This window comes from Myxine glutinosa, chromosome 13 (assembly GCF_964187855.1).
Source record: "Myxine glutinosa chromosome 13, kmMyxGlut1.1, whole genome shotgun sequence".
NCBI classification, from domain to species: Eukaryota; Metazoa; Chordata; class Myxini; order Myxiniformes; family Myxinidae; genus Myxine; species Myxine glutinosa.
The window spans coordinates 103,902,915-103,914,239 of NC_136273.1; the positions used below are offsets into that span (position 1 = coordinate 103,902,915).

An 11,325-nucleotide genomic window follows, 5' to 3' on the forward strand; every position below is an offset into this window, starting at 1 on the left:
TACATGCTGCCCTGTCTCCCAGCAACCATTGAAATTGGTTTAAAATACAGTGACACTGTTTGAAATATCTTGTCAGTGCAGTAGACTACTTTATTCTACCAGATGAGCCCCCATAGGTATTGCCCCTATTTTTTGTTTGTCTGCTCCATTTCTGCTTCTGGCCCAGTTTTCCCTTCCACTTCAGTGATTGAGAGATTTTATCTGTATTCACCTGGTTCACCATAATGTCCTCCTCCCTCGTCTCCTTGTTCTCATTCTTCCTCAAGTCTTTTTTTCCCCCCCAAATGTCACTATTTTGTCTCAATTTTACCCCTCTACCTGACTGTTGGTGAACACCTCACCCCCCCCCCCCCCCAACTCTTTTTCCACTGCTAATACGTCATCATCTGTGATGCACAGAGGTTATATTTTCACCCTGTCTGTTTCTTTGTATATGTGCAGGATATCTCAAAACGTTGTGGATGGGATTTGGTGGACATGTTGGGTGTTTGACAAATATGAATGAATGAATGATCGTTTTAAGGCCATTTTCCCCGATAGAGCGGGGATTAGCCTTGCGGGCCCCATGACAATCATGGTTCCCTGTTTGAGGCAATGTTTTTATGGCCGGATGCCCTTCCTGACGCCAACCCTTGGTCACGCTCTTACGATGTGCAGGGATACGGTGTACCTATTCTAAACAGGGGTACATACCGGGATCATTCATCCCAGCAAGCTGGTACTCGCTTTGCCGACCTCGGAAGGATGACAGGCTGAGTCAACCCCCCTGGTGTTAATTCAGCCATCGACCGGGATTTGAACCCAGGATCCGAGGATCCCAAGCCGGCACCCTAACCGCTAAGCCAACACCAGGATGTTTGACAAGAACGAAATTATTAGATTTTGGTGAAGAACCAAATACTAGGATTTTAAAATTGATTTTTCACCATTGTGGATGGATTCGGCCAAAGCCTGGTGGACAGGTTCTGTGTGCGACAATGACGGATTTATATGATTTGGGTCAAGATCCAAATCCAAATACGAGAATTTCATAATTTATAAGTGATTGTTCACCATTGAGAAAATTAGGCCAAAAACGGTATCTCCAAAAGTTGTCGATGGATTATGACAAAGCTTGGTGGATGAGTTGGTTGAATGACAAGTTGTTCGGGTTTTTTTTTTGGTTTTTTTTGTTTTTTGTATACATAATCGAGGCTCGTGAAAGAGCTAACATTTATCACACAAACAAATCAAACAGACAAACAAACAAAGTATATAAAAAGGGGAGCGGTAGACAAGATGGGGAGAGAAGGGGAAGCACATAAAAACAACATTTGAGAGAAGGGACATCGGGAATGTGTGGGAGGGAGAGGGCTTGGGGGGAGGCGGCGTAAAGGGCTAGCTGCTCTACTCTGTTAGGTTACGTCAGGGTTAGCTGCTCTACTCTATGTTAGGTTGCGTCAGGGTTAGCTGCTCTACTCTATGTTAGGTTGCGTCAGGGTTAGCTGCTCTACTCTGCGTTTGGTTAGGTTGCGTCAGGGTTAGCTGCTCTACTCTACGTTAGGTTACGTCAGGGTTAGCTGCTCTACTCTATGTTAGGTTACGTCAGGGTTAGCTGCTCTACTCTACGTTAGGTTACGTCAGGGTTAGCTGCTCTACTCTACGTTAGGTTACGTCAGGGTTAGCTGCTCTACTCTACGTTAGGTTACGTCAGGCCTTTGCATGCACAAAAAAATCGTAAAAAAAAAGAATTTAAATCTTCCACCTTTCGTCCAGTCAGCAACTTTATTCTAGTTTGTTAAAACATACAAATTGAATCATACTTACCAAGAACTCCAGAAGACATTGTGTCGAGGCGATGTCCAACTCCAATTTTAATGTGTCGATATAATGGGCCATGGACTATGGAAAGAGAAACAGACGGAGTAAATGAGAATGATAGGAAACAAATACGAGGGTTTCCCAAAAGGTTTTGCAACACAATTTTTTTATTGCTAGTAATTTATCATATAATTATTTGAACAAACTCATAGGATAACTACATGTATTTATTACACTCCTCATTTTTCTACATAATCTCCATCAACTTCAACAGCCTTGCACCAGCGAGAAACAAGAGCATGTATCCCCTCATTGTACCAGTCTGAATCCTGCACTCACAGCCACTTTTTCACTTCTTCAATAACCTCGTTATCACTCCCAAACCTTTTCCCACGGATGGCATCTTTGAGGGTTCCAAAGAGGTAGAAATCTGAGGGAGCAAGATCTGGGCTGTAGGGTGGGTGGGGAAGAACAGTCCATCCGAGTTTTGTGATTGCTTCTTGTGTTTGCAGACTTGTGTGTGGTCGTGCATTGTCGTGTTGAAGGAGAATTTCAGCAAAATTTTTGTGAGGTTGAACTCTCCTAAAACGCTTCTGCAATTTTTTAAGAGTTTGAATGTACACATCTGAGTTAATGGTTTGACCACGTGGCATAATGTCTCCCAAAATCACCCATTCTGCATCCCAAAAAACAGTGGCCATGACTTTCCCTGCTGAAAGGGTAACCTTAAACTTATTCTTCCGAGGAGAAGTTGGATAATGCCATTCCATTGACTGTCTTTTGGTCGCCGGATCAAAGTGATGGATCCATGTTTCATCCCCAGTGACGATCCGTGACAAAAAGCTTTCAACATCAGCCTCGTAACGGGAGAGCAAATCTGAACACCCCTCTTTCCAAAAAGTTTTGCGATCGTCAGGTAGGCTTCGTGGAACCCAACGTGCACACAGTTTTGAATACCCTAAAGCATAATGTTATTGTTGTTCAGACTTCCTTTGGATACTGAGAGCTCAGTTGCAAGCCTTCTGGTTGTAATCCGTCAGTCCTTTCAAATGAGTTCATCAGCACATTGGTGTGGCAACACAATTTTTACTTAATGACCTCTGACCTTTGACCTATTGACCCAAAAATGTAAGAAATTGATGTTTACATCATTATACATACCTGTACTAAGATTTAAATCCCTTAAGCTGTTCTCAAGTTATAAACCTATTACAGACTTTGACTTTTGACCTCATGACTCCAAAATCAAATCAGTTCATCTGTGCATCATAATACATACTTGTACCAACTTTGGCCAGAATCCCATCACCGATTCGTTCAAAAGTTATCGCGGTAACAGGATTATTTTTTACCTAACATGACATTTGGCATTTGACCTCGTGACCCCAAAATCGAATCAGTTAATCTTTACCTCATTATACATACATGCACCAAGTTTGACAAAGATCCCTTCAGCCATTCTCAAGTTATTGCGGTAACGAAAACCTATAATCGGTCGGACAGACAGACAGACACACAAAAAGGACACAGAGTCCGACAGACGGAAAGACGGACAGCCGGATAGACAACCTGAAAACACAAGATGCAACGAAGTCGCCAGAGGCATAAAATCCTCATGCATAAGGTGCACAGCGCGCAAGGCGTACGGCGCGCAAGGCGTATGGCGCGTAAGTACTTACTTTTTCCACATGCGAAATTTGCGTTTATGTTTATTTAAATTATACAATTAACTACCAAATGTAAATGTTTCACGATATTTGTTATATTACATCACCTTTATCTATCGATATTGTTGAAATGAAGATCAAATAGCTGTATGCCGAAATATGTTGAAAAAGTCAAAACTTTACATGGGGTGTACTTACTTTTCCACGTGACTGTATAACAAGTGTCATTTTAAATCACATGCTCACCACGTGTTCTTGCTTTTGGACATCTCTTCCTATCTCCAATCCGATTGATTGCCTGGCATAGCAACAGCTCCTGAGGATTTCCTCAACTTTAAGAAAATCCTTAGCTAAAGAATCAGTGTACCTGAAGGAAATGTTTCTATCAGGTTAAAGGAATTTTATGCAACTGGCCCACTGTCCTTAGCCACACCAGCTGTTGGGAGCAGAGGGGGGGGGGGGGGGGGGGGGGGGCGATGGGGCGATGGGGACAGCAAACCATGCCGTGTTGCCTTCTTGTGCAACCTCATTATTGGTTTGTCCCCCAAACCCAACCCCCAGCGGCACACAAAAATAGGATCCCGACCTTTCCTTGCCATTCCAGATGGGGAGGGCAGATCATGTGACACCTTAACATAGCTGTCATTCTACAGCTCACCCCACCGCACCCCGGCAGCATAACAACAGCACCATCTTAGCCGCAACACGAAATTGCTGGAACGGCACTCGGTAGAGCGCAAACCTCCACCAGGCTGAACAGTTTATGTTTTCTATCCACAGATAGGCCGGATCTGGATTCGGACATGAACCACAATCTAATCGGCTTGTTCTTGTCACTAAACAAACTCGTCCACTAAGTTTAGTCATAACGCGTCCATAACTTATTAAAATATCATGTTCTGCAGTATAATCGCTTTTCACCCGATCTCTCAATGGTGAAGAATGACTTCAAAGTTAAATAACTTTTATAGCCGAATCCATATTCAGATCTTCACAAAAATTGAAACGATTAGTCCTTTACACACACCCAACCTCTCCACCAAGTTTTATCCAAATCCGTTCACAACTTTTTGAGATATCCTGCTATGTATCGTTTTTGGCCCTGTCTCCCAATGAAGAAGAATCACTTTAAAAATTGCAGTCGCCTTATCCGATCTGGATCTTCACCAAAATCTAATCATTTCGTCCTTGCCACATTCGCTACCTCTGCCAAATTTCGTCCGAATCCGTCCACAACCTGTTGAGATATCTTGTTCACAAACAGACAGACAGGGGTGAAAACATAACCTCCATGCACCTTTGGTGGCGGAGGGAATTATTACAAACAAAAATGCCATACGTGTGGGTGTGTATGTGTATCCCCTACAAACCTCGAGGGTGGTTGATGAACGAGGGCACAGATGAGTGCGTAAGCCGCAAGCTGCACGTGTCTGGCCCTCGGTTTGAATGTGCGGCCATGTTAGCATCCACCTTCCCCAAATCTACCTGCCCAGCGGCACACAGAAGTCGTGGTGTGGACTGAGAGAGATCGTTCAGATCTAGAGAAAAACAAAGAGTAATGAGACAGTATCCATTGATACACAGCATACAATTATGTTTGAGCAAGTGCAAGAAAACCCGTTGGGTCCACCGGAGTCGTGTATGAAAGGTAAACCTATTGAGAAGAGAGTTCATTGATAAATGTATCAATGGAATGTCTAAATGAATAGTTTAGACTTTAGAAGGTAAAAATATACTATACTACACATGTACACATGGCGTCTTATCCATTCAAACTGAGAATAAGATGAAGTCGTTTCGGGCCCAAAGCCTCTCATCAGTCGCTTTACCGGATAAAACTGCACATCCAGCGAGAGCTCCGGCTATCCTGAGGGAAACTTCGGAGGGAACCAGCTACTAGATGGTTCCATTGGTCTCTTGCCCCTCCGCCCGGGTCGTACCATCGATTTGCACGTCAGAAACACTGCGGGCCTCCACCATGGTTTCTGCAGGCTTCGCCATGCCCGGGCGTAGCTCACAATCGTTTGGGTACCAACAAGTACGCTGTGGCTCCGTCCGCCTCCGCCGGGCGCATAGCAGAGGACAGGCGGGCGGTGCACCTGCCCCTACCACTGCGGCGAAGATCCCTTCCCAAGGTTGGCATGAGCGGGCGATGCACCTGCCCCTACCACCGCGGCGAAGATCCCTCCCCAAGGTTGGCATGAGCGGGCGATTCACCTGCCCCTACCACTGCGGCGAAGATCCCTCCCCAAGGTTGGCATGAGCGGGCGATGCACCTGCCCCTGCCACTGCGGCGAAGATCCCTCCCCAAGGTTGGCATGAGAGGGTGATGCCCTCACCGGCAGGTTCGACCAGAAACGGCGAGAGAGAGGGACACCGGGAGAGGAAGCGCAAGGCCCAGTAGTGCTCACCAACCTATACAGAGAAACATAATAATATACACAAAGCATCCTCAACCTCCTAAATAGTGGGGCGGCTTAGCCCAAATATTCAAAAGAATTGTGCATTTTGTGAAACAAGCACCAAATTTGGCACAAATGTACATTAATATGTTGCGAACATTTTCAGATATTGGGCCACTTGAAATTCCGTAATTTTTTTTTTCAAATTTTTTCAAATTTCGTAATTTCAAATTTTTCGGGTGACACCGTCACAATTTCGGTCTTCGAGGCCGGTCGATAGGCAAAGTGTGACCGGAAGGGACGAGGTTCTCCTGACCACGTGGCCCTCGATCCGGGAAGCGAGAGGCGTTCCATTAGTGGACGCGCCCCTCACGCCCGACTTTTGGGCGGCCCCGGCAGGCCGTTTGTTTTGACGTTCCGTGACGGGCCCCGCACCCCCACCTCCGGGCCGACCGGAAGCTTGTGCTGAGTACATCATACCTGAACAACTCAGTGAGGCAGAACACAGCAGTGCACACCAGGGTGACCCCTTCAGTGCATAAACCAATTAACCTGTCCACTGCAGGGCATATAGAAATGAAGTTATTTTCTGCATATAATAATAATATAAGTTCAGTTCTATATAACAATTTCTGTTATCACCACTACCACTACAACTACCACTACTACAAGCTTTGTCTGGAATTTTGTGGACTAACAGACAAACAGACATACAGACAAGCTGGGATCAAAACATTACCTCCTTCCACCATTGAGTGTAGAGGTAAACATCATGGAAATTATATCATGCCCTAGATTTAATTCATGCTTACCCGTGTATTTGCTTCACTGGTTCACAAGGTCTTTTGCATACATGTAATTCAGACTCTCGTCTTCATTGCTGACCACACAATGTTCGCAACATATTAATGTACATTTGTGCCAAATTTGGTGCTTGTATCACAAAATGCACAATTCTTTTGAATATTTGGGCTAAGCCGCCCCACTATATCGGCCAGCCTCGAAGACCGACATTGTGACGGTGTCACCCGAAAAATTTGAAATTACGAAATTTGAAAAAATTTGAAAAAAAAAATTACGGAATTTCAAGTGGCCCAATATCTGAAAATGTTCGCAACATATTAATGTACATTTGTGCCAAATTTGGTGCTTGTATCACAAAATGCACAACAGGTTTGCTATGCTGCTACACTAAAAGTGAAACCTCCATCAACAGAACCTCCACACACCTCGACTCTTTTGGTGTTCTTTTCTCTTTCCTCCCTTCATGGAACCTGCCTATTGGAGATGTTAAATTGCCCTCTTCACTCATACCTTAGGCACTGATCACGAAGGGGGTTGGGGGCAGGAGAGTACATACATGTACCTTTAATAACGTGACAAACCTCGCGTATCTGATGGATCTGTTTGTACATAGTCATCACATGTACCTTTAATAATTGAACATGTGTCGTTGTTTGTGAATAGGGTTGTGTTGCAGTGTTGCTCCATACCTCCACACTCGAGGCCTACCTAGTTTCTCCATACCTGCACACTCGAGGACTACCGAGTTTCTCCATACCTCCACAGTCCACACTCGAGGCCTACGTAGTTTCTCCATACCTCCACACTCGAGGCCTACCTCGTTTCTCCATACCCCCGACCTCGAGGCTTACCTAGTTTCTCCATACCTCTGCACTCGAGGCCTACCTAGTTTCTCCATACCCCCGCACTCAAGGACTATCTAGTTTCTCCATACCTCCACACTCGAGGACTACCTAGTTTCTCCATACCTCCGCACTCGAGGGCGACCTAGTTTCTCCATACCGCCGCACTCAAGGACTATCTAGTTTCTCCATACCTCCACACTCGAGGACTATCTAGTTTCTCCATACCTCCACACTGAAGGACTATCTAGTTTCTCCATACCTCCACACTCGAGGACTATCTAGTTTCTCCATACCCCCGCACTCAAGGACTACCTAGTTTCTCCATACCCCCGCACTGAAGGACTATCTAGTTTCTCCATACCTCCACACTCGAGGCCGACCTAGTTTCTCCATACGGCCGCACTCGTTTCTCCATACGGCCGCACTCAAGGACTATCTAGTTTCTCCATACCTCCACACTCGAGGACTATCTAGTTTCTCCATACCCCCGCACTCAAGGACTACCTAGTTTCTCCATACCCCCGCACTGAAGGACTATCTAGTTTCTCCATACCTCCACACTCGAGGCCGACCTAGTTTCTCCATACGGCCGCACTCAAGGACTATCTAGTTTCTCCATACCTCCACACTCGAGGACTACCTAGTTTCTCCATACCTCCGCACTCGAGGGCGACCTAGTTTCTCCATACCGCCGCACTCAAGGACTATCTAGTTTCTCCATACCTCCACACTCGAGGACTATCTAGTTTCTCCATACCTCCGCACTCGAGGGCGACCTAGTTTCTCCATACCCCCGCACTCAAGGACTATCTAGTTTCTCCATACCTCCACACTCGAGGACTATCTAGTTTCTCCATACCTCCACACTCGAGGGCGACCTAGTTTCTCCATACCCCCGCACTCAAGGACTATCTAGTTTCTCCATACCTCCACACTCGAGGACTATCTAGTTTCTCCATACCTCCACACTCGAGGACTATCTAGTTTCTCCATACCCCCGCACTCAAGGACTATCTAGTTTCTCCATACCTCCACACTCAAGGACTATCTAGTTTCTCCATACCTCCACACTCGAGGACTATCTAGTTTCTCCATACCTCCGCACTCGAGGCCGACCTAGTTTCTCCATACCTCCTCACTCGAGGCCGACCTAGTTTCTCCATACCTCCACACTCAAGGACTATCTAGTTTCTCCATACCTCCACACTCGAGGACTATCTAGTTTCTCCATACCTCCGCACTCGAGGGCGACCTAGTTTCTCCATACCCCCGCACTCAAGGACTATCTAGTTTCTCCATACCTCCACACTCGAGGACTATCTAGTTTCTCCATACCTCCGCACTCGAGGACTACCTAGTTTCTCCATACCGCCGCACTCGAGGCCTACCTAGTTTCTCCATACCGCCGCACTCGAGGCCTACCTAGTTTCTCCATACCTCCGCACTCGAGGGCGACCTAGTTTCTCCATACCTCCGCACTCGAGGCCTACCTAGTTTCTCCATACCCCGCACTCGAGGCCGACCTAGTTTCTCCATACGTCCGCACTCGAGGCCTACCTAGTTTCTCCATACCCCGCACTTGAGGTCTACCTTGCAACAGACGGTGTTCGAGTTGACGTCGCAGCCTCGTCCAGCTGACAGCTTGGGGTTTGTAAACGGAGAATACCCCGTTCAACGCGTACCAAGCACGTCGAGCCATCGTGGGTGAAGATAAAATACCTCGACTCCGCTTTGGTTACAACACTCGACAAACTATTTCCGAATTAAAACCTTTCATCCATCCACGTCCAACTTGAGAGGAACGAAACAATTCACATGTTATTGTGAAGTAGATATCGACCTCAGCCGTTAATTTATATTATTCTGGGTATTCTTCTTCTTCTTTTATGTTTTGTGGCGTTCTCCGAGCCGTGAGGATCTATACACGCCACGCGCCTGAACATCACGTGTGTTGCGAAAAAAGAGTATATTGAAAAGGAGGCCGATGGGACATCCATAGGACTATATCGGTCTCCCACACGCTTTCACAAGTTTAGGACCGCCTTGCACAAACGAGGATGCTTCTGGTTTAAATGACCAAAAATGGCGGGCAGGTCGGACCCCCTCCTCTCTAACGATTTTAAATAGGAGCAACCTAGGTGCGTCATATTGGCGGCATCCCATAAATACGTGGGATAAATCTTCGGGTTCCCTACAGGCGTCGCAAGCCCCGGAAGGGTGACAACCTTTGCCCTGTCACGTGAAGGTACGAATTAAGGCGACAGTGCCCAAGTCTAAGCCTGGAGAGAGCCACCTGGTCTCTGCGGGACAACTGGGGTAGCCGAAAAGGGGAGTGGGTCACGTCTGGGTTCACCCTGAAATAAAACCTCCCCTTCGTGGTGGTGTCCCACTGGGATCGCCATTTTTTGACGATTATGTCTCTGACACATTCGGATGTGATCGCACACTTGGCTGCAAGATCGCAGGCCTCGTTCCCTCCGATGCCCACATGAGAGGGGATCCAACACCACCTGAGCGGGGATCCAGCACCACACCTGAGCGGGGATCCAGCACCACCTGAGAGGGGATCCAGCACCACACCTGAGCGGGGATCCAGCATCACATGAGCGGGGATCCAGCACCACACCTGAGCGGGGATCCAGCACCACTTGAGCAGGGATCCAGCACCACATGAGCGGGGATCCAGCACCACATGAGCGGAGATCCAGCACCACCTGAGCGGGGATCCAGCGCCACATGAGCGGTGATCCAGCGCCACATGAGCGGGGATACAGCACCACATGAGCGGGGATCCAGCACCACATGAGCGGGGATCCAGCACCACATGAGCGGGGATCCAGCACCACATGAGCGGGGATCCAGCACGACCTGAGCGGGGATCCAGCACCACATGAGCGGGGATCCAGCACCACCTGAGCGGGGATCCAGCACCACATGAGCAGGGATCCAGCACCACATGAGCGGGGATCTAGCACCACAGGAGCGTGGATCCAGCACCACATGAGCGGGGATCCAGCAACACATGAGCGGGGATCCAGCACCACATGATCGGGGATCCAGCACCACATGAGCGGGGATCCAGCACCTCATGATCGGGGATCCAGCACCTCATGATCGGGGATCCAGCACCACATGAGCGGGGATCCAGCACCACACCTGAGCGGGGATCCAGCACCACTTGAGCGGGGATCCAGCACCACATGAGCGGGGATCCAGCACCACATGAGCGGGAATCAGCACCACCTGAGCGGGGATCCAGCACCACATGAGCGGGGATCCAGCACCACCTGAGCGTGGATCCAGCATCACATGAGCGGGGATCCAGCATCACATGAGCGGGGATCCAGCACCACATGAGCGGGGATCCAGCACCACATGAGTGGGGATCCAGCACCACACGAGCGGGGATTCAGCACCACACGAGCGGGGATCCAGCACCTCATGATCGGGGATCCAGCACCACATGAGCGGGAATCCAGCACCACCTGAGCGGGGGATCCAGCACCACATGAGCGGGGATCCAGCACCACATGAGCGGGGATCCAGCACCACATGAGCGGGGATCCAACACCACCTGAGCGGGGATCCAGCACTACATGAGCAGGGATCCAGCACAGATTGACCACAGATCCTCTCCAACTAGCAATGTTGAACAGGTGCAGTACTGCGAGCACTGGGTCAAATCTGCATCCCTCCTGTCTCTAGTAGTAGAGACCAATCTATCTACTAGAATGTTCTATCTTGTAGTAGAGATCTAGCGCAGAGAAGGAATCAGAAAGGATCACAGCACTGAGAGGGTTGAAATCG

The 11,325-nt window shown here is 48.0% G+C and overlaps 1 protein-coding gene across 1 annotated transcript in view; it reads right to left on the reverse strand.

Moving 5' to 3' along the window:
* Positions 1–7,124, reverse strand: part of TRUB2 (TruB pseudouridine synthase family member 2) — a 46,629-nt gene extending 39,505 nt beyond the window's left edge. The window contains exons 1-4 of the mRNA XM_068134885.2: positions 7,099–7,124; positions 5,807–5,882; positions 4,838–5,005; positions 1,807–1,881 (exon numbers count right to left, since the gene is read on the reverse strand). Coding sequence (XP_067990986.2) covers positions 1,807–1,881; positions 4,838–4,925 — 163 coding nt within the window. The 5' untranslated portion in view covers positions 4,926–5,005; positions 5,807–5,882; positions 7,099–7,124. The remainder of the gene's footprint in view (positions 1–1,806; positions 1,882–4,837; positions 5,006–5,806; positions 5,883–7,098) is intronic.
* Between the last annotated feature and the right edge of the window lie 4,201 nt (positions 7,125–11,325).